The 25528-nt window shown below is 38.2% G+C and overlaps 4 protein-coding genes and 1 pseudogene across 4 annotated transcripts; 3 read left to right on the top strand and 2 right to left on the bottom strand.

The window, feature by feature from the left end:
- LOC109721340 (carbon catabolite repressor protein 4 homolog 1-like) lies at window positions 235-6285 on the bottom strand. Its single transcript, XM_020248898.1, has 12 exons — window positions 5621-6285; window positions 4507-5269; window positions 3772-3858; window positions 3605-3688; window positions 3441-3527; window positions 3260-3346; window positions 2410-2463; window positions 2226-2317; window positions 2008-2122; window positions 1787-1931; window positions 1523-1676; window positions 235-561 (listed from the first exon to the last, which is right to left on the bottom strand). Exons 1-11 carry the CDS (start codon window positions 5776-5778, stop codon window positions 1531-1533), a joined length of 1818 nt encoding a protein of 605 aa, XP_020104487.1. The 5' UTR covers window positions 5779-6285; the 3' UTR covers window positions 235-561; window positions 1523-1530.
- LOC109721463 (glycine-rich protein 23-like) lies at window positions 8583-9080 on the top strand. Its single transcript, XM_020249117.1, has one exon. The coding sequence runs from the start codon at window positions 8583-8585 to the stop codon at window positions 9078-9080; it is 498 nt and encodes a 165-aa protein (XP_020104706.1).
- Window positions 11007-15513, top strand: LOC109721817 (heterogeneous nuclear ribonucleoprotein A3 homolog 1). The gene is made up of 8 exons (XM_020249611.1): window positions 11007-11348; window positions 13079-13159; window positions 13243-13331; window positions 13424-13498; window positions 13598-13707; window positions 13776-14024; window positions 14290-14358; window positions 15121-15513. Exons 1-8 carry the CDS (start codon window positions 11226-11228, stop codon window positions 15210-15212), a joined length of 888 nt encoding a protein of 295 aa, XP_020105200.1. The 5' UTR covers window positions 11007-11225; the 3' UTR covers window positions 15213-15513.
- Window positions 17897-20565, top strand: LOC109721708 (protein SULFUR DEFICIENCY-INDUCED 1-like). The gene is made up of 4 exons (XM_020249460.1): window positions 17897-18137; window positions 18990-19202; window positions 19337-19492; window positions 19862-20565. The coding sequence occupies exons 1-4, from the start codon at window positions 18027-18029 to the stop codon at window positions 20291-20293; spliced, it is 912 nt and encodes a 303-aa protein (XP_020105049.1). The 5' UTR covers window positions 17897-18026; the 3' UTR covers window positions 20294-20565.
- On the bottom strand, window positions 20841-24739 carry LOC109721709 (annotated as a pseudogene).

Below are 25528 nucleotides of genomic sequence, written 5' to 3'. Positions count from 1 at the left end.
AACCAATTTGTCACCATCATATTTCCCAATTTCTAAGGGACAAACACAAACACACACACACACACACACACACACACACACACACACACACACACACACAAAAGCATTAACGTCGACAATGTTAAATGTCGTGCAGCAACTGCTAGCCCGCCAATAAAAAGAAAAACACTTTTAATGATGGGACAACTTTAGCGAGAATGCTTGCTATCACTTTTTTAAGTGCTTCCCTTCTTATCAGCTAATGCATTGCTTCATTTCGTCCATCTCATTGTAATTCAGTAGTGTCCAAATCCCAGAAACAAAAATGAAAGGCATTCAAAGCTTTGTTAAGAAAGCTTGATAGTACATTTACAAAAATCTGAACTGAATTACATGCTATCAGAAACATTTTGCTATGATATAAAGTAAACATGATACAAATAGATAACTGCAGACCTAGCAAGTCACCTCGGAATGCAGAATAAGTATGCGATCATTTTCTTTCATAAGCTTACCAGGTGTTCTTTTACTCAAATCACCTTTCTTGAAACAACAGCTGTTATAGAGTTCATGCTGATAGACCTGTATGTGATGTGGAACGACAAATTTAGAAAGAAAAAGTAGAAAATTAATCATTGAAACTGTTGAATTATGACAGGTTCGATGGCTAAAGTGCATAAGCAGATAAAGCTCCCCAATTTGTACCCCTAAATCATGTAAAGTAAGCTGAATATAGCAAACTACGATACTTGAATTACCGAGAGGAAGTAATATCAATAGGATCGTTATTAAAAAATTATGAGATATTCAGAAAAGAATGGACAGGAATAAAGAAGCAGCAGCTTCTAAGATAAATAGGAATGAACAGATTTCCATCACATACCATATATCTAGAGATCATCTATAAGAAAGGAAATTAAGATGGGGACTTCCATGCGGCATTACAATGCAAGCTCTACATAAAGCTAACTCAGGCAGCAATATTGCAAGTTGTCAAGCAACTAACTTTTTCATGTTGAACTCAACCAGCAATACTGTTATAGAACTGAAAAATGACAAACTACCGAAATGTACATAGAGTTATCAAAAGGAGACTGCATTTTCGTTATTACTGATGCAATAATTACAAATTTCTCTGGGTTACATGAGTTCTGGCTAATGATAACTTCAAGACGGCTTATAGAGTTATAGTTATGACATAAGAGTTGTGAGCGAGAGACATTGTCATGCAAACCTTGATCCTATGAAACAGCCTTACAATCATCGTCCAAAAGTTTGTGAGTGTCAAACATCTAGGAGAGCCTTTTACACACTCACTCAATTTTCTAGATTGTCTATAGAACATATGCCTATTCCAAGGCAACTGCTTACTTATTACCTTAAGATGTACAGATTATGTACCAATCACAAAAAGATCAGAAGAAATAGTAAGAAAGATGTGCAAATTGTCATATTCTTATTTCCTACAACAAAAACATATTAAAGAATGGACTCTAAAACAAGACTTCAACAAATAAAGGCATAAATGCGATGATTTACATACCTCAACTATCAGCGTCTAATCCTAGGTTTGCACCGAAATTCTGCTAAGAGTGCTATATGATCAGATGACCATTCAGGAGAAGGAAGCGCTGTATCCTTTCTCAAGCTTTCCTCATCCAAAAGTTCCAGTAGTGACTCCACTGTCAAAGAGTCCGCTGGAAACAAAATTTCAAAAGTAAATCTGAAGTCAAACAATGAAACTTCTCTTCTAGTAAGTGCTTGTAAAGCTAGAATAAAGAACAGAAAACATAGGGAAAGCAAATACCTGTGTAGAATATGTAATCAAGGGTGCCAATGAAATCCCTAGTGCAATTTGTGAAAAGGGGTTCATTTGTTGCTGGGTCTATCCTCCTCCTCTGCTGCTCCAAACCAAAACCAACACCCCTAGCAAATGAAGAATACGCACTAACCTGCAAAGAAAAGCTGCCAGTTACAACCTAGGCTGAAGTACTTGCAGGTCTTTCAATATATGAGACAGAAGTTTACCAGAGGGAGTTGGTGAGTCAACTTGCTTGCTGGGCGCAAAATCCCAAGGGGATCTATCGCCAGGTCGGGATGCAATTGATCAACTTTTCCCATTGCAAGAAGTGAATGAGGCGCACTACATTCAAAACCACCAAATTTGTATAGCCACAGAACTAACTTTCGTTTAAAACAGATTTATAACACATAAAAGCTACTGCCATTAAAATGGTTGTACGTGCCTTCCAGGAAGTGCATTGAAATCCCCACAAACCAACATTGGAATGTCGGCACTAACAGCTATCTTTTCTAACCCTTTTAACAGAGTATGCACCTGATATGGCCAAAAAAATGTATGGAACGTTATTAATAGAACAGGAGAGTACAGATTTCAAATAAAACTCAACCGTAGCATGTAGAATGAACCTGCCAGAGCTTAACATCTTTGAGGTCCGGGTGGACATTTACATGAGTATTTGCCTGCAAAGGGTGACTAAGGAAATATGAGAAAAGGCCATCTAAAAGCCAAAATGAAAGACTAGGAAAATAGCTGTATGCATGTGCAATAATGAATAAATAAATAAATGGAGGTCAAAAGTAAGAATAAGGCCAAAACCTCAAAGCAGTATGTTAACTGGGAATTGATTCCTTGTATACAATCCACTATGAAAAGGCTCAGAAATGTCCCATATAAATAGCAACATCACTTGTGAAAATCAGTTTACATACCAACCCCTAAATATTAAGGCTGAATTAAGAAAAATGCAAAACTTAATTTCAAATTCAAGACCAAAATTTCAATGGGAAAAAAAAAGAATATATGCACACCAGCTTTAGACCAACTTGGGTCAAATTCAATATTAGGGAATCACTACATGAAAAGGGGTTATCAGCATACAAGAGGCTTTCATCCAAATCTGTGAATTATTTTCAGAATTTTGACCCTCCGCATGAATCAAAGGAACAACAAAAAGAACAATCAATGTAGTTTTACATGGAATGTCACAGCACCTACAGAAATTTATTTTTTTGTGTTTCGATTTTCCAATGATTTTGTTAGATTTATTCATACCACCGGCACAAGGAAAAAGCACGGGGGAACAAAGGCTGAACCTGAAGTATGTCTCTTATTGAAGAAAATACTCACTAATATCACCTATGGAAGTGAAAATTTTAACAGAAAACCAGACAATTACCAAAAAAGCTATATGCAATACACTGTTTCCACCTAATGCCAACCACAAACTTGGAAAAAAAGGTAGACTAATGTGCCCACCACACAAAGCAGCTGCCTTTTTCCAGGGTTATCGCCACCACTATTACCAAATTTTGCTTCTAAAACTGCAATCAACGCAATATTATCCTGCACAAAAGAAAACAAAGTATCAATATTTCAGCAATAAGCAGCCAAAGAACCGCACATTCAAAAGAAGTATTTCAGAAACATTGGCACCAACCTTAATCAAGCGACTCAAAGCAACCTTTTTCTGACCAGTTGCAATCACTGCTTCAGTTAACGACTGTGCAGCTTTATTGAACTCAACCTGCAGAAGTGAATAGATTCAAAAGCATGAGAATGTCATCTAAGTAAGATGAAGTGTAACTCAACCAGTGAATATACCTCATATTTTTTAACATGCGAAAATCGCTCCCTGCGAAAAAATGTAGCACAACCATCAATTGACTGGGGATTTCCAGTATAAACCTGGAACGATCAACAAAGCATCATAAGTTACAGACAGAGATAAATCTAGAAGCACTTTACACAAAAGAAACTTTCACCCTGACCTCTGATGTCCTTTTCTTGTAAAGTGCTTGATATCCATGTTTATCAAGCTCTGGAGCAAAAAACTCATCAAAATGGTCACTTTGTACCTTGAAAGAGCAGACATTACACAACTTAAGTTTAAGTCATCATACAGAAATTAAAGCTTATTTACTTGGGCTTGATTTCTTTGATATTCGAGTGGAACTAATGCAGTTTCTATTAAATAATTTTGCTTCGCCAAATTAAGGCACAAGTAAGAGAAGCATATTCTTCGGGTATCAGGGCTCATAACACATGGTAAATAGAACTACGATAGTAAAAGGAAAATACATCATGTACAAACTTTCCATTGTTTAAAGTAAAGAGCATGTGCTGTTGAAGAAAGGCAAAATAGATCAAGCATTAAAATTTTCCCGAATATGCAATCAACTATAACTAAAAACAATAACATTGAAACTACTGACATCAAAGATTTAACCCGAAAAAAGAAAAATGAAACCCAAAATTTTGGTGAATCAGAGGTACAGAGTAAAAGAATAGATAATGCTGCAGATTGTCCAGGTTGCTCATTTAACTGTAATACAATAATGCCTTCAATATGTCAAACCTATTTGGAATCAGGTCTGAAATACTTCCCTACCATCTTTTATTAACTGAAATACATGCAAAAAATAATGACGAAAACATTAAAAAGAAAAGTTGTAATTTCGCCGGTCTCTTGAATATCAGGAAAGGAAGAGATAGGGACAATATACCTCTTGAAGGCAGATAATGTCGGCATGGTAATTTATTATTTCGCGTAACAAATTTTGTCTTCTGTAAGGCCACGAAAGAGCCCAGGAAGGGCAATAGCTGTATACATCACTTGTTGCATATGTATCAGCAAGTATATTATATGAGAGCACCGTAAATGTCCCAAAAGTAGAAGTTCTGCTTTCTGAATCCAAATGCCCCAAAACATCAACACTATTCACTTGAATCATGCGGCGCGGACTAGGAGATGGAGCTGGGATCACGCGGGAGGTCATAATAGAATTCACAGCTCCTACCGGTATCCTCGTCTCTGCATCTATAACTACACACTCGAACTTCAGAACATGGGCAATATCATCCGCTGTTGGTGTGTACGTACGAGATCGTCCAACTTCAAACCACGTTTCACCGGAATTCCTCTCTGAAGATAGAGGGTATAAAGGTACCGGGCCATTTGTAAGTCCTGGGCTATGTCCTAGATTAGATGTTGAGCCCGATAACCCCGTGTTAATAACACCTGATCCGCTGCTACCGAACCGCCCGAAAAGCTCTTCCTCCTCAGCTCCATTTTCATTTACGGCATTACTTGCGCGCTCATGTAAAGCACGATGGTGCTGCCATGCATCTAAGAAGCACTTGGACGAGCAGTGGTAACTTTTAGCAACAGGTATTTTCGCCTTAAGACAGCCTAGGCATTGCAGGGTCGCATATTCAGTTGGATGCACGCTGCAGACTGCGACTTTTTTATCACTCTGTATGCGATACCTTCAAGACATAAAAAAGCACAAGGATAACATAAATTGCTGATGTAGCATTGAGGAACAAGTTAGGATTCACGGATGCCGTGTTAACTTAGATTTATGAGTAATTTGATCGACATCGGAAACTCATCCTCAAAATTATCTGAACTGTCGCTAGCCTAAGCCCAGCAATGGATGTTATTGCCTAACTTAATGGAGGTGACAAGATCTTCAAAAAGCTTGATAGTTGCAGTGAGAGCACTAATTAAAAACCAGAAGATAACTAGAACTAGCAAAATAACCATAAATTGGACGTTGGATTCGAAACAATGAGAAATGGGAGGGGAGAGAGAGGGGCGAGCGAAGAAAACCCTACCACTTGTAGCGGATGAAGTAGCCGTCGAGCGGAGCCGACTCGGGAACATCTTCCGTCACTATCGAGTTGTCGGGCCGCCGCAGGAGGACGTACGGCGTGATCTCGCAGCCGACGACGGGGATCTCCGACGGCAGATGCACGCGCAGCACGGTCAGCATGCTTCCCGGCGGTTGGATCCCTCGCCCCCGAAACCAAACCCTAACCCTAGAACCCCTTCCTCGCCTCCTTCCCAACGCCTACCCCTTCTCCGGCGGAGGATGCGGGGCGGATCCGCCATCACCCGGCCCTGGGCCCCGCCAGGGTTGACCAAATCCAACGGTCGCCGATGGATCAAGCAGCTCCGAGGGGCATTTGAGGCAGCTCGATGGGAGCTCTTCGCGATGGCGAACGCTGTAGAGCGGCGTCTTCTTCCTCCGCGACGAGCTCCTCTTCGTCGATTTGGGATCCGCGAAGCCCTCAATAAGTGTGGGGAGCTTGAGATTGAAGAGGACGACGACGACGAAAAGGAGAAGAGAGAGAGAGAGAGAGAGAGAGAGAGAGAGAGAAATGGTTAGGGTTTTGGGGGAGCGGCTAAAGCATTTGGGTGTCGCGATGAGAGAGAAGGAGAGATAGATGGGCCCCTGTGGTGGCTCCCGATTGCCCCTGCACTCCTCTCTGTGGTCGTCTCCTTTGGCGTATAAATATAGAGACACGGATTGGATGCAATGAGGTCTCGTTTTATGTCCAACACAAGTGGATGTGCCATTTCTTTTTTAGCACATAAATTTTAGCTTTTTTTACTATTTTTTTGGATCATTAGTGGTTAATTTTTTTATTAAATTAGTAGTCAAATTTAAAATCTTTTAATTTTTTCTATGAAAAATAATAAATAAAGATAAATAATAAAATAACAATAATGAGGACCTCATCGGCTTGTTAGCTAGCTACATAGCTAACAATTTTTCATAGTCACATTTAATTTCTTTTTAATAGAAATAATAAATTAAAGTAAATAAGTAATAAACTATCTATAATGCTGTTATGAGTTATGACTATGGAATTAGATGTGCTCTATATAGATCAAGGCCAGCAAATCTGCATGTGCGTCACAGAACAATCTCGTCCATATAGTAACATTTTTTTTTTTTTTACAGAGATGGGTAGCACGCTACCCGCTTCGTTTATTTCATTTAGAAATAAATTTACTTAAAAATGTGAATCAATTAAGATTCTAATTTGGGTCTTGGATAGCAACCACCAAACCCTTTGTCACTTGCTCTAGAGACGATCGGTATCCGTATAGTAACATTGGGTTAAAAATGGTATACGAGACCGCAAACTAACTCATACATATATGTATATGGACGCGAAACAGAGGTATGACCTCTTATGTGTCATTTTTGAACTCCTATTTAATGGTAATGATGACATAACATAGTAAGAACTGGATAATTATTAAGGCATTAGGATGTTAAGTGCTACAAATAAAATATTAACAACCATTATTTAGATCGGGCCAAATTTGGGCTAGGCGTAAATTGGCCCGAACCTGACCGTATATAACTTCAAGTTTTAAATTTTGGCCCAGCCCATTAAAATGGGCCAAAAGATGTGACTAAAAGCAAAGAATGATGAAACTGCAGAGTCAAAGCCCAAGACTAGCCCAACAATTGTTTGGGCTAACAGTTACTTGCGTTTCCTTCCGAGTCCATGATCGAACCCAACATGGTTTTGGGCCGAAGAGCCCACACCCTTGAATGCAATGTACTTTAACCTGGGAGGCAACTGCTCGAACCCGCTTTTTGTGAAGCCACAAGCAGAGATGCGAACTCTTGACCTTTTTTAAGTCTGGTATGATAACAACTGAATGCAGTAGATAGTGAAATAAGTTATCTGTGTAGATCGAAAAGGATAGATATTACGCTAAAATTTCCATGAAATTTTGTACAAAATTGTGAATATATTATTTGGTGAAATTGACAGAGCTAGGAAAGTTATTGAAGAATTTGTGGTGCTCTTCAAACTTTTTGACACGAATAGTAATAAGAACAGAAATTAGTCCAGCATTTTGTGCTTGATAGTACTAATTAATTAATTAATACTCTTCCAAAGACTTGATTATTATATTTTATTTGTTTTCTTCTCGAGGGTTATGTTTTTTATATTTAATTTTCTTCGATCCTTCTTGGCTATTCTATTTTAATTCTGTTGTTTTGTTTATTTTTTTAAATAAATAAAATAAATAGTGTGCTTCGTTTAGAAAATTTTTTTAAAAAAAGTAAAATAAAGGCAAAATCATTGAAGAGAGCGCCGTGCACCACGACATCGGATCTCGTGAAACTCTTTAACTAATTGCTCTTAATTATTACTATAAATGGAATGGCGACACCGCCGTGAGCGTAGGAGACAGCTCCGAATGTGTATATATAATTATATATAGACCCTCCTCCCCCTCCACCCCTCGTCATTAATTAATAGTTCCATCGCCGCATGCGTGATATAGCTACGCCGCCCCATCCTCTCTCTCAACAACTTTTTTTTTATATATATTCTCAATTTTTTTTCTTTATAAATATTTTTTATAATTGAACTTAAATAATAATAAAATTATATTATTTACCAGTTTTATCTTCACGACCGAAATTCGAACTTCTTTCTTAACTTTGGCACAGATGAAATTATTTAAAAATTATTTTAAATAAAATAAAATAAAATATTATTTATTTCTGTACTTAATGTGACAAAACTGTTGTCATATAATAGGAGTGTAAATAACAACCGTCTTATGGAGTCAACTTGTCATCGACCTTCGAAACCCTCGCATTTACTGTTACGACCTGTCACTAGTTCACTACCGCTTATAAAACCCTCCCTAAACCCCTCACTCCCTTCTTAAGTTCTTAGCACACATCCTATATTCTTATAGAGAGAGAGAGAGAGAGAGAGATGGGGAGGTGGTGGCTTCTCCTCTTGGTACTAGCCCATGTCGCGTTCCGAGCACGCGCTAGGCACGTGCCTGCCCCCGCGACCACCGCAAATTCGGCTACTAAAGTGGTTCCGGTGGGTGCCGGTCTTGAGGACCAGAAGAACTTTGCGACGAGTCGGCGGGTGGGCCGGAGCAGGAGGTGTTGCAGGCGTCGGCCCCGGCAGCGTCGGCGGTATCGGCGGTGCCGCTGGCGGACTCGGCGGTGTCGCGGGAATTGCCGGACCGGGCGGTGTGGGGGGGGTTGGCGGCGGTGTGTATGGATGGAAGGGAATCGGCGGTGGAGTGCTCGGCGGTGTCGGTGGCCTTGGTGGTGGTGTTGGTGGCGGAGTCGGGGGGATCGGAGGATTAGGCGGTGGCAGTGGGCTTGGCGGTGGTGGTGGGCTAGGCGGTGGCGTCGGTGGCGGTGGAATTGGAGGTGGAGGTGGACTTGGTGGTGGAGGCGGTGGTGGGCTCGGCGGCGGCGGCGGCGGCGGATCGGGGTGTAGGCTTCCTTGAAAAGCGCTTCTTTAGTATATAAGCGTCCGTACGTATTGGCTTCCCTGAAAAGTGCTTCTTAAGTAGACGTGCTCTTTTATGACGTATTTGGTTGATCATGCATGCATGCATGCATGTAAAGCATGGCAAATAGTGGTAGTTGTGTTGTGTTGTGTTGCGTGAGAACGTATGGTGAGAGTGTTTAGGAATGTAGTTAAAGCCTAGTTAGCTGCAGTGCTGTAGTATGGAGTCTCTGCACATGAATAAAACTTTCTTATGGTACGTACGTACTTTGCTTGTTGTTAAATCGCAGCATTATTGTGCTTTGTATTTTTTTTTTTCCCCTTCTCTCATCGAGTCCCGAGTATATTAAACTAATGAAAATGGAAACATTAATTATTTGATCTGGACTCTAAATGAGTTAACAGTTAACACACCAATGTAACAACAAAATTAGATTATAAGTCTAAAAAAAATAAGCTAATATTATATGTATATTGAAACCTGATACAAAGAAATTAATGTGGATTCCTCTCCTCTGTTTGAGGAGATCTTTCACCCAGAAATTTTTTTTTTTTTTTTGAGAGATAGGTAGTACGCTACTCGTTTCGTTTATAATTCATTTAGAAATAAACTTAGCTGGAAATGTGAATCAACTAGGATTCGAACTTGGGTCTCGAGTATCAACCATCATACCCTTTGCCACTTACTCTAGGGACGGTCGGTTTCACCCAGAAATACTTGCTCTCAAAATCTACAAGGCAACAACATGTCAACATCCCTGTGGAATATATATATATATAGTTAACAGAAAATATATGTACGTAAGAATAAAAAAATTCTTATTCAGAACGATTGATAAGAAAAGTTACGTGCATATTTACTGCCACTTTTGATAAAGTTCTTTTTGGTTTTAAATTCTAAAATACTACTTCCTAACAAAAATTACTTTTTGTCTTCTTTAGAAAACTTTTGTATGGTTGCTCACATGCAAAACATGCCGCATAAAAACGTGAAAGAAGTGAACTTGGGTTTATCACCCCCAACAATTCGGCCATTTCTGAATGCTACTATATGTTGATTCGTAATAATAATTGTAGTTATTTATAGCAAAGAATTTTGTAACACAATAAGTCGAAAGTTTCTGTCGCAGCTGAAAACTCTTATGATTTTAAAGTTCAAAAATTTTATCTTTCGTTTGAAAATTTTGTTTCTATTATCAATAGAAGTTGCTGATGACATTTAATATATTATCTTTATAAATGAAGTAGTAGCATATTATTTTTTTCTAATTTTTTTTTTTTTACTTATAACATTTCTCATTTATACAACACTCAGCACTCAGTTAACTAAAGTTACACCTTTCAACAAGACCCAGCATGTCCGGATCCTATTGTAAACATGCAAGTTGCATGAGAGCACAAGGACATCTACGCCCATCAATTTTTCCCTGTGGATTGTGTGGGAATGCATATTGAAATTGGATGCAATTAATGGTATAATAAACAAATCATTTTATTATTTTTTCGCTCCGAATATATGCCCCTATATATATACAAATATTTTAGATACAGTATTTAACAAAAACATTTAAACCACAAATTGTGATTTTCCTCGTCCAACAATCTTTAAAATATACTGTATTATAATACTGATTATGCATGCTCTTTTGAAGTGCAATAAGTTAAGCTTCATTTGAATTATTAAAAATAAGCATTATGCATGGTTAAAAAAGGAGTGATATAAAAATGTTTAAATATTAACCGGCGAGTCACGGTCGAAACCAGCTTGTAACCGGCGATTAGTTTTGCGGGCCTTTTTAAAAATTAAGAGGTAGTGAAAAAGAATTAAAAAATAAAAAGGAAAATTTGTGCCCTAATCTCAACGCGCCATATTCCGTCCGTGTGTGCGGTGGATGCAGTTGAAGCCCAAAACCCCACCCCACCTCCACTCTCTCAGAGGTTTTAGCCCATTTGTATTTGTGCTCTCTCCGTTTTCCTTTATTTTCTATTTTATCCTGCCCCTAATCCGCGCTAGGGTTTTAGCGCCTCCTCTCTCGCTCTCCCTCGCGCTTATCGCCACCACTGAAACCCTCGTACGATCTCCTCTCCCCTCTTCTCCTTTCTCTCCGGCGATCGGCGGAGGAGGAGCTTGGCAGCGGACGCCATGGATCGGTACCAGAAGGTGGAGAAGCCGCGGCCGGAGTCGGCCATAAACGAGAACGAGATCCGAATCACCGCGCAAGGCCTCATCCGTAACTATGTTAGCTATGCCACGAGTCTCCTTCAGGTGAATCCCCTTCTTTCTCCGTCTCCGAATCCGTTTCAGATGGAGCCCTAGGTTCGATTTTGATTCCCCTGATACGTATGTATTGCTGAATTTGTTCGGTGTTTAGCTGATAGTTGTCTCAGATGTATTATTAAGGATTTAATCTCTTCTCTTCGCTATTTTTTGACACTAAGTTTGGTGTCTTCTATTGAATTGTCTCCCCTCTTTTATATTCGCTTTACCTAGTGAGGATGATTTAGTGCGTGTAAATAGGCCGACATTATTGCAGAATAACACGGTAAATTGGAGATGAAAATGTTATTAGCGGTAGCAACAGGGGTTTGATCCATTTTTGTCAGCTTTTAAACATTTTTACTGCATTCTGCTTCGCTGCATGATGAGTGTTTATATGATTTCTTGCGATGCTTCTTCAACTTTGTTATTGAATCAAGTGATTTTTGAAGTTTTGCTTGTCGGCCAACAACATTACCTGTAAGGCATTTTCAATATTTCTTTTGTATGTCTTATTGCAATGACACCATAGGAATATCGTCCAGCAATACTAGGAGCATTTGTTATCTTGTCGTGTAAATCTTATCAATCTTTAATTTGCATTGGAGACTACTTTAGTAAGTAACTGAATAGGAGAAACAAATGAGATGTTGGAAAAGAAGAAAAGTTGATGACAATATGAATGAAACTTTTTCTACTATGCATTTCTGATATGCTTTCACCAGGTAAACAGGTTTATTTTCAGCACTGCTGGAAAAGTTTAGGACGTGTCACACATGCATTAATCCACTTAGGACTCTTGAAAGTATGGGAGAGTTTTGTAGCATTTTCCACTTATTTCTCGCGAACTGGAGATGCTGCATTATCACCTCCTGATATAGTTCTCATTATATGAAGTTGCTTGTCAAAATTTTGGCATCACCTATACGGGTTTGCATCTGGTTGACAACCGATTGAAATTGCCCGTTTTATTCTCGCCCGGAGTAGTCGCACCTTTGTTACAGCTATTATTCAAACCGAGAAAAAATTCGTTTAGAACTCTGGATGATGTTATGAATTGTTTGTTCGATCTATTTTACCTCTGAAACCTTCGTTATATTAGGTATGTACTTCGTATCCGCCATTGATATTCACCCCCGTTTCCTAACCAGCAAAGAAATCACTGTGCTATCTCTTCTCGTTTTCTTATTTAGCTAGATTTTGTTTCAATTGTGGAACTGCGTTTACTGCATACTGTTTTCTGAATAGTTTTTATGTTCTTAGAATTTGTTTATTCCCGATTTCAGGCTTAAATATGTATGCTTCTATTCTAGCTTCATTTGATGTAGTAGGACCAGAGGTTCTTTCCAATGCGTATGAAGCAAAATAATATGATCAGCTACTACTAGGATTATCTGAAACTCGACCAATAATGAGTTGTTTGCTTGGAATTCCTAGAATAGATATGAAGAGTGCTAATTTTGAAATCATGTAGCTGCTGGAATTGGACTGCTTGAGCTGCATGCTTCTGCAGTTTGATTTGAAAACTTGCTCAGAGAGATGACTTGGATTTTTTTTTGGTGTAGAAATGAGTCTTTTGTATTGAGCCAAATATACTACAAATTTTTTTTTTTTCCTTTCATCTTTTTTCTTTTGTTTACATGATTGCATCTTGTATATTCTCGGCAGTTATCTCTTGACAATTCTCTGTAGAATAATCACCAGCTTGTATTATTTCTTTACGGATCTTTCTTAACCAGGATAAACGTGTGCGCGAGATTGTCTTGAAGGCCATGGGGCAAGCTATCAGCAAGACAGTGGCCATTGCTGAGATTATTAAGGTTGCTCTCACATTTCTTCTTGTACTTTTTATGATATTTTTAGCTGATGCATATTCCTCTTCATCCATTAACATCAACTGCAGAAAAGGATTCCTGGGTTGCACCAAGTTACCTCTATCAGTTCAGTCAGTATCACTGACGTGTGGGAACCTATTGAAGAGGGCCTTGTACCGTTAAGTCTCTTGCAGCCTTTTATATTCTTAAGAGTTTGCACACTTGAATGTTGTTGATAAATCATTTAACATTTGTAGTAATTTGATGCAGGTTGGAAACTACAAGACATGTTTCAATGATCTCAATCTCGCTTTCTCCGAGGGAGCTAAATAAAAATTCCCCTGGGTAATTCATTTGACATTTTCCCCCACTTTTGTTCGTAACAGTAAAATACATTGATCAATCAAGTAATAATGTTTTTTGCTTCTAATGGGCTTATGGTAGGTATCAAGCTCCATCATATGCAGAGCTACCCATCCGACAGCAAAAGTTCCAACAGCAACAGCAATATCAACAACATCAACCACGACAAAGTCAAGGTCAATTTAGTGAAGGTACAAGTACAGCAAGCTCTAACTCCTGATTGTTGAGCATGTATTGATTTTGGCGCTTCTTGATCTAGATACATATGGACGGGGCCGTGGTAGAGGAAGAGGCAGAGGAAGGGGATGGGGTCGAGGAGGATATGGTGGGTATGGTGGATATGGGAACAATCAAGGTGGATATGGGAACAATCAAGGTGGCTATGGGAACAATCAAGGTGGCTATGGGAACAATCAAAGTGGCTATGGTGGATATGGCAACCATGAAGGTGGATACGGCGGATATGGCTACAGTCAAGGTGGATATGGAGGATATGGAAACAACCGAGGTAGTATTTCAAATCTACTCCTTCCATGATTAATTAAGTTATGAATTATTATGTAAACTGTTAGATGCTTGATTGTGGCATACTTGGCTAGCCAAGGAGATATGTCAGTCACGGCCTTCCTAAGTTACATATAAATTGAATAATTAACGGACATGACAGGATTTGTGTACTGCTAATGATCAAACTATTGTTTCTTTCTGGTTTATGCCCCATATTTCTCTCCCTTGCAACTCTGAATGTCTTGTCTGACTGTCTCGCTCGATAGAAAATGGTGGATGGAACACGAACTGGTCTCGAGGTGGTGGGCGAGGCAGAGGGAACTGGGGCTATGGTGGTAAGCTCTTGTCATTCATTTGAACTCTTCTATTTCTGTTTTATACACCCAGATAAGATTATTTGGTTTCTATATTAGTTAGGGATCTAGAGCACATTCCTTTTTACTTCCGAGTCATCCGACGTTGAAATCATGATAACTAGTGCAAAAGCAATGGTAGGCTCTTTCAGATTTTGCAAATGTGGGATGGCTTATATTGTTTGAGGACTTTAGCATGGTGGAGGTCTATTCATGCAACCTTGTAAATTATATATTTTTTAGCATTTGTCTTCACATTTTGGTTTAGTTTGATTTTCTTGTTCCTCTCCTTGATAGATGGACGTGGGAGGCAGATTTAATTAAGATTAAATAATCTGAGCTGGTTAGTTTGCTGATGATTTTCTCCTACACTAAGGAAGGACCCACATAGTACAAATTTAGGGTTTTGCTGTAACTCAATAGGCTTTGATGGAACCATGTTACAAGTCTTTAGCATTTGAAAGTGTAAAGACATAGTTGGCCACTCTCCTCATTAAACCTAACACGAAGCACCTTGCCTCAGTAGAAGTAGTGCTTCATTTCTTTTCACCATACATCCAGCTAATAATTTTGGTATTACAAACTGTGTAAGAGGGAGGTTCTTCAACTTCTCTAGGTCATTCTGAGGTCAAAAGTACTGTAACTTTAACAGCTTATTATTTGTTCCACCAGCATATTTTACCTGCAGGAAACGAATTGTTGTTTCCATTTTATATGTACCGTGCTTTTACCATTTCTGTGCAGGATATGAACGTGGCCGAGGTGGTGGGGGGCCGGGGGGCAGAGGCTACGGGCGTGGGCGGGGACGTATGGGTGGCCGTGGGAGGGGGAACTGAAACCCTAGTATGAGTGCCGTGCTTGTGCTTCTCTTATGCATGCTTTGGTAGTTTTTCCTTGCGAGAAAAGAACGGCTTTTCCTGGACTTAGTTTGGGGCTGTCACATATATATTTCACACACTAGGTTTGATTATAAGTTTTTTCAAGTCGTTCTGCGGTGTTTATCTTTTTCTTGTTTTCTGTGGTTGCTAAATTAGCATAGCATCCTGTTATTTGATGTTCCCCTTTGTTTTCACTATGTTCAACAACTTTTTCCTACTGTATTTAGTAATCCATTTATCATGTCGTTTTTTCTTTTTCTTTTTTTTTTTTTTGGTTTTAAAAAACTACACCTCCTATTAATATCATGCCTTTGGAATACATACATAATGAATTGCGGCATTAGGGATCGGGGAGGTTCATTGTCAATTTTTTGTTTTTTATTTATTTATTTATTTTTTTGGAGAAATTTGTCCATAGACTTATTTTTTTAACGGTTTGTCGCTTTGACAAAATTCAAAATTCGTGTCTAGAAATTTGTTAATGGACTTTTAATGCATGCCAATTGTCTATATCGTCACGTACTGAATTGTATTCAGCTCTCTATTTAAAAGAATGGAAATAAATAATGGAAAAAGGTATGATCGATTTTCCCGTCAACGTTGGTGCACGACCAACACGGGAGTTAAACTCTTACGAAGGTTTTGCAGAAATAATTATTGTATACCCAGCGCATCGTTCATGTACTACATTTTTAAAATTAGCAGATATTTTAAAGTTTGATTAATTTTATATTATATTTTATGACATTTAAGAGATTTATATGCGAAAGCCGTACGATTTAAACATGTAGGATGCCAATTTAAAACAGATTCTTAAAATTTACAACTTTCTAATATATGCAGATATGTTGCATAAGTTTTGGATTTTAAGGCATTTATACTTGAATCCGATTAGCAGTGCACGAGAAATCTGGCACACTGGGTGCGTGAAATAATAATAATTTACATGGTTTTTGGCTTTTTACACATGTAAGTATTTGGAACTTACAAAGGTTTACAAAATTTTTGCTTTTTTTAATTTATGATTAAGTTGGCACTAGGTTCAATGTAACTAGCCATTCAATTATTAAAAACTACTTTATTGTTATTGCCTTTTCGTACATAGGCAATTGGTGGTATTGTTCACAAAGTTCATTTTATTATTATTTTTTTTTTGAGAAATAGGTAGCACGCTACCTGCTTCATTCATTAAGTAAAATGAACTGAGCATACAAGTTGGAAGCAGCTTAGGCTTCCGGAAAGCCGGCAAAAAGATAAAAATAGAAATTAAACAAAAAAAAAATCAGGGTAGCAAAAGAAAGAAAGTGGAACAGAGAAACTTAGAAGGGGTACAGAAGAGACATCAGAGCATCGTGGTCCAATCGCTGATAAGTAGTTTCACCCGTTCCAGAGACCCGGTGATAATGGGCGGCTTTCCTCTGAAAGCATAGTTGTTTCTATCCTTCCAGATGACCCACCACGTCGCAGCCAGGAGGATTAGGCCTTGTTTTCTCAACGAGTCAACAAGGATTTCAGTAGCTCTGGCCCAGAGATCTCGAACGTCACATGTGCTGACGTCAGTTGTGTCCAATCCTTCTATATTGAGAAGAAGGAATCGAACGTAAACACAATCATTGAAAATATGGTCGCAGCTTTCCGTAAGGACCGCGCAGAAAGCACAGTTCTGGTTTACGTGCATGCCTCGGTTCAGCAGTCTGTCAGCAGTGGGTAATCTCTTCCGAAGGAGCAGCCAAATGAAGACTTTAATTTTAGCAGGAATTTTCAGATTCCAGATGTGTCGATTCATCGGGACAGACAGTCCAGCATCCGTGATGAACTGGTAAAAGGATTTGACAGTGAATAGTTGGTTGAAACCTTACAATATTTTACAAACTATATCACTCTACGATTTGAATTTTAATCTTAAAATTATAAGTCATGTTTATTTTTCCGTAATATGCACTTCTCCACTAATTAAATAACGGCATGTATACTAGCTAGTTTATAAAATATTGTAAAATTTATTTATGTGTCGCATTATTTTTAAATTCATGGAATCTAGTCAATATGTACTCGTTATCTTTATTACTTTACAACATGTGCAACCATAAATGATTTGGATCCTCCTTAAGGTTGTCCTTATAGGAGGAACGTTAATCGTCGACAAATACATACGATTCTTTTCAATTGTGTGCATACATTAATCAAACTTTTTTTTATTAACACGCCAACAATTTATAAATTAAGGCAACATTTATAAAATTAATAATTTTATTAGAGTTAATCTAATATGACTAGAAAGATTCATTGAGTTGAGTCACTGTTCGCTCTCAATGGATGTGCAATATTATTTTCCTTAAACAAAATTATATAAATAACAATAATAGTAAGGATAAGGATAGTAATAATAATAATAATAATAATAATCTTTCACACGAAACCACTTCGTGGCAGTGGCACGTGCGTGGGCTCAATAATGATCGCACGAGTATCAAATAGAGGGTCTCCCCCGTACTCCACTGCGCTTACGCTCTCTACGTACCTGGACGGAAACGCGTCCGCATCCAAAACCTGCACCAGATTCATAGCACCCAATCAATTAGCCTCTCGTCTTCTTCCTTGCGGGGGAGATGATAAAGACGCGCACGCAGTCTCCTGTACGAATTACGAAACCCACCACCACGTACACTCCCCCCATCCTCTCTCAAATTAAACCCTTTTTTAGAGAGAGAAAATCAAAGAGCTAGATCTCGAGATCGAGATCGAGAGAGAGAGAGAGAGAGAGAGAGAGATATGGTGGAGAGAGGAGGAGGAGGAGGAGCGAGAGGAGAGGGGGAGCACTTCCGCGTCATCCACAAGATCCCCTCGGGAGATGGGCCGTATGTTCGCGCCAAGCACCTGCAGGTAATTAAACCCTAAAAAATATGTAGTTGCAATAGTTGTAATTGTAATTATAGTAGCCCAACGTTACGCACTATTATCGTTATTATTTTTACATGTAAAATATATAAGATCTGTACGTAATTGCTCGATTAGTTTTTTAGGGTTTAATAAAAAGTAGTGAATTAATTAGCGACTGTAAATGATCTTTATACGCAATTTTTGAGACGGATCTTTGCAGTTGATAAATTAATTAAGCTAATAAATAAAAGATTGACAAATTATCGTTCCGAGGATTAGTCCAACCTGATCTGATTAAAGGCTAAATGTTATAATTAGAAGGTGACACACTAACTAACATCTTCTAGATAATTAATTAGTGGTGATATACTTTTTGAGGTCCATTTGTTTGAGAATAAATCTGAATTAAAATACAACGAATAGATAGATGTATATAATATGACTATATATATATATATATATATATATATATATATATATATATATATATATCAGTCACATGAATAATAGTATTTCTTGTTTAGAGGGAATACATATATATAAGCCTTTCATTACCACCCTTAACCCTCAACCAAGTCTATTGTATATAACTTGTTAGTAAATATGGGATCAGATTACATGTGATAATGAATATCCTTTCTCCCGCGAAACAATCCCTTTGCTCTTTTGTATATGTTTAATCTCCATCAAGGACTAGTTGTAGTGATTAAACATGGAACAAACGATATGATTGATTTAGGCCATGTATAGTAACATCTTAATTTGGCAATTAAATCCATAAATATGTAGTATCATTTTCCTCATCAATGAATCCATATATAGTACGATGAAGATGCATGCCATGTGCTCATTCAGTTGGTGGAGAAGGACTTGGATGCAGCAATAGTGTGGTTCTGGAAAGCAATAAATGCCGGGGATAGGGTCGAGAGCGCTCTCAAGGACATGGCGGTCGTGATGAAGCAGCAAGACCGCGCAGAGGAGGCCGTCGAAGCCATCAAGTCCTTCAGGCACCTCTGCTCCAAACAAGCCCAAGAATCCCTCGACAACCTTCTCATCGACCTCTACAAGGTGCTTCTCTCATTTTCATCGTCGAGCATATTGCGTGATACATACATTGATATACTTGTCCATGTAATAGGATTGTAAGTGTATTGTACTGAAGGTATTTGTGGATGATGATGGTGGTAATTTTTGGTGTTTAGAAATGTGGGATGGCAAGGGAGGAGATAGAGCTGCTGAAGCAGAAGCTGAGGAAGATATTCATAGGGGAGGCTTTCAATGGGAAGGTTACTAAGAAGGCGCGGTGCCATGGCAAGAAGGTCCAAGTTTCCATCCAGCAAGAGACTTCACGGCTCCTGGTACTCCAATATACGCTTAAGAGCCCCTTTTTTTGGCCTTAAAAACAGTTCCTCTACTCTAAAAAGCACTAGAGAAGCAATCAGCATAGAAAATCTAAAGTTGTCGTTGTGTCATTTTAAGTTAAAATGAGTTTTTGAAATTTAAAAGTAAAACTGCTCGAGCAATATGCAGTGAGAAAGTTATTAGTACGTACTTTATCAAATAATTTTACTCGGCAACACTTTCGTAGAGCCTCCGGCAGGGCCAAGCAGGCCCTAAGCTGTATATCCTCTTCGCCCCAGGTCCACTAGTCTTTGGTAGTTAATAGGCTTTTGCTTGCTCATAAAAGAGGCCTCATTGTAATGTTGTCTTACCAATTGTACGGGCAGGGTAATTTGGCCTGGGCATACATGCAGCAACGCAACTACATGGCAGCAGAGGTGGTGTATCGAAAGGCCCAGATGATCGACGCCGACGCGAACAAGGCGTGCAATCTCGCGCACTGTCTCATCGAGCAAGGTCGCTTCGTCGAGGCCAAGCAAATCCTCAACGATGTTCTAAACGGAAGCTATTGCAGTTTTGATCGTGGCAAGATAGCAAAGCGAGCTGAGGAGTTGCTGAGCAAGATAAGTTTGCCCCCTGAGCTTGTTTTGTGGGACATGGAGGAGAAGGTAGGAGATAACGCTGTTACGAAGAGGAAATTTGAAGAAGAGATGATGGAGATGCTGGATACAGTGATCAAGCAGTGGGCACCGTTCCGGTCGAAGAGACTACCGATCTTTGAGGAGATATTTCCCTACAGAGATCAGATGGCTTGCTAAATTTGTGTATTTGTTTACCTTTGGGTGGCTGATGATGTAGATAGAACAAGGGGGGCTTGTGAATGCATCAATCATGTTAAATAGCTAGTCCTTTTTAGTAGACGCAGTGTTACTTGAGAGTCGCAGCAACCACCGGTTGTGTCTAGTTGAAGTACCATGAATTGGAGAAGTTTATGAATAGTGTTATTGGACGGGAGTTTCAGTATTGTGGAAGTGTGCAAGGATTGTAAGAAGTACCTCTCCAAATAATAAATGAATATGTGCTGCAATCATTTTCAGTACTACCAAAAAAAAAATAAATAAATAAATCCGCATGAGATATGAAAAGGCTTTTTTAGAAGAACTGTTAGGAAAAATCGACACTCACTGCATTCAAAATGTTTTGTGTAACATGAATCAGGTATTTAAGGATCACAACTCACAAGGTTGTCAAATTCAATCATATAAATTGTAATTCAAAACACCCTGGCTTCCACATTAATAAATGGATAATCTTCTAAACCCCATGTCCGCAGAATCATTCCCCATTTGACAATTCAGAGATAAATAAACATAACACACCTAAGCAGAATTCATTATTTTAACTTGAAAAAGGTCAAAAAGAAGAACCAGTAGGCATAAAATTTCTAATATTCCCTATGCTATATTCTAGTGTAACAAGCCAAACATGCTCTCCACTGGGAATAATACATTTGTGCAGGACTATATATATATGCGCATGGCATCCACAATATAGAAGCATTCTTTATAATTGATCCCACACAGACCAACAACAATGACAACAACGACAACAACAACAACATACGTATGTATTGTAGTTAAGGGTGGGATTCCTATACCGTTGAAGGTGTATGATCGGCATATTAGCATTTGAATCCATGGCAAACAGACAATATTATAATGAGAATTAAGGCAATGACTATTCCCAACACAATGAGCTTTATCTTCATGTTCTGCAGCCACATCTTCCGCCTCATCGTTGTTCCCTGCTGCCTAAAATCTTGTGCCTAGAAAGAGACGGCAAACATCATACATTATCACAAAACCACAGGGAGAACGTAATAAGCGAAAACATGGCATGAAATTAGACTTATATTGAACCTGAGAGTGAAGATTCTCTGTCTTGTCAACAAGGAGCTCAATTTTCTCCCCACGATCTAGGACCTGGAAGGGCATCAATTGTGTTAGGCACCAAATAGTCGAAGTATCATCCTCTCTAACAGAACAATGCCGAGCGAAACGAACCAATGGGTCTCTATTAAGTTTGTTTGGTTTCCATACCGATCATAGGGTTATATTTCATATGCTGAAAATGATTGCTGCATCTTGGTTTGATTTCACATTTCTACTAGAAAAAACAGGTTGGAGACCAACAGAACCTATTCATCTAATTCTCATGAAAATTGTTACATATTCTGTTTCTAACGTATATCATGCATGTTTTATCTGTTGAACAGTACAAATACACAATAATGCTGATTCGGACACAAACAACCATGAGAAAGTGCTCCATGACTGAAGTTGTCAGTTGCATTCAGGTACTTCAAGTTACTATATACTTTAACTCCATTTGTTTTGTAATGATAAAGAAATAACAAACCCAATTGACTCGAGAAGAGTAATTTTCCTTACATTAGGCTCAGTTGTTCTTGCCATGTCATGTCAGTGTCGGTTAGGAATCTTACAATCAATTGCTAAAGCTCGATTCGATTCTTCTCCAATAATCCATGAAACACTAGGGACAGACCAAGACAAACTGACCAAAAATAATCTGTAACTTTGCAGTGGAAAGATTAAAGAAAGAGCTTTACCTTCTCGATATTTTCCATCATCACCCCTTTGACTTCTGAAACCTGAGCTTTCACTTTTGCTAGCTTGCTGATTTCCTCAGGATGGTCTACACAGAATTGCATGTGTTCTTTCAATTTTGACCTGAAATTGTAGATCAACTTCTAATGGTAGAACAAAATCTCAAAAAGATTTAAACAATGAAGAGCAGAACATTACCCAAATTCTCGGTCAAGACTGTTGGCAGAAGCAGTTGCAGCTTTCCCACCACCATATTTCTTGGTGAAATCTTCTTTCGCCCTCTCCAGAAAGGCTATGGGAATTTCCCTACCAGTTGATTCAACTGCAACCACGCAGTATGCTACAAAATACAAATGAATGAAAGCTTAACACCGACAAATCATTTCAAAGAGTCACACGAGTTGATAACACGAGAAAAGGTTGCAATGCATTTACTAGATGAAAGCATATAAATTTTACTTGTATAGGAATCAAAGTACAAGTGAGCAGCCAAACCACCACATAAACTATACCAGAAAACATACAGAATGACAAAACTCAAAAAGTCACGAGGGTTGAAGGTGCTTGCAGAGTTTATTATGATCAATCATGAACCTACTTTCACACTCTGACCGGTGAAACTACATTTTAACTGAACCAAAAGACCAATAATGAGACATAAATAGCCAGTCAGGTGAAGTGGTGATCTACTACAGCTACTCTCAGGAAACCAAACCAATCGCTTGAAAGTTCCGACATATAGAGAGCCTGGATAGAGGAGAGTAGAGACTCGTATATGATATGCCGCATCAAAAAACATATTTAGCAGAACTAGTCAAAATCCATCATTCTTTATATTGCATATGTTAGTAGTGTTAAGTAGCTAAAAAGATAACATACATAGTGAGACAAATTAAAAGGACTACCACAGTATGTAAAATAATAAAAACATAAATGCAACAATGGGCTATTTACAATCTATTTCCTTACGATATCGAGCACTTTGATGCAGAACAAAATTTAAAACTTTCATAATCAGTCAAAAGCCAGCCCAATATTCGTCTAATCCCTTTGTCAACATTGATAGCAAAGAAGAAATGACAAGACTGCAAGCAAGAGGTCAACAAAATGCTCTTCAGAAAGAGAAAGTGTAGCATCCAAATTAGTGAAAAGTATTCTTTGAACTACAACTATACCCACATTCGCTAGCCACATTGACAGATTTTGCAAAATACAAAATCAAAAACTATTTACCTAATTTAAATAACTAGAATAAAGTCTAAAGTATTCCAAGTTTCCAACAAAGTTTCACTTACTACAACTACAATAATTAAGCTTTCAGTCTCTACTAATTCTGTAAGGACTCATAATTTATTGACAAAGCGTTTATGTTGGTTATCAAGGTATCTAATATCAACCTTTCCTTTATCATTAAGCATAGACGAACAAAGTTTTCCATAGAGTTTCACATAGAAATACAAATTTACAGATTGGAGAATCTAGCATCAGCGTTGACTTGCTGAGAATATTATGCTCAACGCAGCACAAATAGAAACAACAGAATAGAATGGTTGAGGGAAACCAAAAAAAAAAATGCAGCGAATACTTCATTCAAAGATCATACACACCACAACACCACAAGATCGTATGCACATAACAGATCAGCAAATTCAGAGGTAGTTAATAAACATGATGAGTGTGAAAATAACCGTTGTACTCTAAAAGCTTAAGCTGTTAGAGAACGGTGTTTAAACATTTTTATATTTAACCATGAGTGACGTGTCTAAAATATATATATATATATATATATATATATATATATATATATATATATATATATATATATAATTACCCGGTTCAACAACAACAAAATACATAAATGAAACCTTCATTCCGTTCTCTACAAGTTCCATAGACTTATTTTTATTAATAGTATCATATACATCAAAAAGATACGATCATAAGAAATACAAGCCGTACTATATTCATTTTGGAAAGCGCTAAAAAGCCTGATCAGAGAAATAACATAAAAATCATCACACTATAGATTCAGAATACAAGGTCTAACAGGACAAACTCCATTTGCAGCTTCCTATCTCAAACATTCACCAATTGAACCATGAAAACTTCATCAAATCAAACTCTGACGCCTCCAAACAAATTCGACAAAGTAAACCGACAAAAATCGCCAAATCAAACACATGAAAGCTAATCCTACGCTTTCAAACCCTTGAATCACTCACAAACACACACCCTCCTCTAACGACTCAACAGTCGGACTCGGAGCATTGCGAAGAGAACGGATCAACTCGAAATCAAAGTAACATGAAGGAAAACTAAGGGGAGAGGACTCACTGTATCCATCCTCAACGAGGTAGTTGAAGGTGTGTCCATCGCAACTGTAGGTGAACTTGTTGTTGCTCGCGGGGAGCTTCTGAAGACATTGGGAGGCGATGGTGGAGAAATTGCCCGTGAACTCCGTGTACTCGGCTAAGATCACCATCCCCCGCGCCACGAAGCTGTAGATCAGCTTCTGCTGCCCCATCGCACGCCCAAAACCCTAACCCTAGAACGATAGAGAGAGCCAAAAGGGTCAAGAACGAGAAGAAGAAGAGCGGGCGACGGAGGCGACGAAGACAGAGAGAGAGAGACGCGAGGGGAAAAATGAGTGGCGTAGCATTAATTTTCAAATTTATAGAGTCGGTGATGTTTTAGTACGGAGGGGTAAAATGGGAAAAGGAGAAGCTCTTGCTCCTCCAGGGGCGGATTTAGAATTTTAGAGGAAACAAACTCTGCTTCGATTGTTCTGAAAAGGACCACAATTTGTCGGAAAATAACATAAATGCCACTGCGTGAGTTTGGTTTGCTCGATTCGGACCGTCAATTTTAAATCTTGATTTAGTGCGCGTTGGGTTAGTTTCACTTGAACGGATTAAATTACCTTCAAAAATAAATAATATTAATAACAATAACAATAATATTATAGAACGGATTAAATAGATAGTTTGGTAAGTTAGGTTTGATGCTCTAACTCAAACCCAAAATAGGGGTGGGTTACCATTGTTACATAAACCAATTATATGCACCGGTTCGAGCCTAGTTGAATCATCTTAACTCATTAAATTCTTATGCAGTTTTCCTCCTATTTTGGCTACATATTTTTGTGTAATGCTACACACAAACCCCCAAAAGAGGTGTACAAGTAAAGTTTTTCTATATTTTTCTACATTTTTAACAAAGGTAATTTTGATTTTGTATTTTCATAGTATCTTTGATGACTCAAAATATTTAAATTTATAGCTGTAAAAAGGCGACACAAATATTAATAAAAGTAACTTGATATAAATTTCCTTAAAAGGAAAACAAATTGAGTCACGCAATATGTAAAAAGAATATTTATTCACTATTTGAAATAGTGTTGAAAATAGAGTCAAACTTGAGGGAAGA

The sequence above is a fragment of the Ananas comosus genome, linkage group 15, assembly GCF_001540865.1.
Source record: "Ananas comosus cultivar F153 linkage group 15, ASM154086v1, whole genome shotgun sequence".
In the NCBI taxonomy this organism is placed as follows: domain Eukaryota; kingdom Viridiplantae; phylum Streptophyta; class Magnoliopsida; order Poales; family Bromeliaceae; genus Ananas; species Ananas comosus.
The sequence above is the reverse complement of the archived record's forward strand: the minus strand, read 5'-3'. Positions and strand labels throughout refer to the sequence as shown.

Coding starts and splice junctions, on each gene's coding strand:
- LOC109721340 (XM_020248898.1), bottom strand. CDS start 5,778: ATGCTGACCGTGCTGCGCGTGCATCTGCCGTCGGAGATCCCCGTCGTC. Junction 3,859..4,506: donor ACATTATCTGCCTTCAAGAG/GTATATTGTCCC, acceptor TGCTCTTTCAAG/GTACAAAGTGACCATTTTGA. Junction 3,347..3,440: donor CTTTGAGTCGCTTGATTAAG/GTTGGTGCCAAT, acceptor TCTTTTGTGCAG/GATAATATTGCGTTGATTGC.
- LOC109721463 (XM_020249117.1), top strand. CDS start 8,583: ATGTCGCGTTCCGAGCACGCGCTAGGCACGTGCCTGCCCCCGCGACCA.
- LOC109721817 (XM_020249611.1), top strand. CDS start 11,226: ATGGATCGGTACCAGAAGGTGGAGAAGCCGCGGCCGGAGTCGGCCATA. Junction 14,025..14,289: donor AGGATATGGAAACAACCGAG/GTAGTATTTCAA, acceptor CTCGCTCGATAG/AAAATGGTGGATGGAACACG. Junction 14,359..15,120: donor AGGGAACTGGGGCTATGGTG/GTAAGCTCTTGT, acceptor ATTTCTGTGCAG/GATATGAACGTGGCCGAGGT.
- LOC109721708 (XM_020249460.1), top strand. CDS start 18,027: ATGGTGGAGAGAGGAGGAGGAGGAGGAGCGAGAGGAGAGGGGGAGCAC. Junction 18,138..18,989: donor TTCGCGCCAAGCACCTGCAG/GTAATTAAACCC, acceptor GTGCTCATTCAG/TTGGTGGAGAAGGACTTGGA. Junction 19,203..19,336: donor TTCTCATCGACCTCTACAAG/GTGCTTCTCTCA, acceptor TTTGGTGTTTAG/AAATGTGGGATGGCAAGGGA.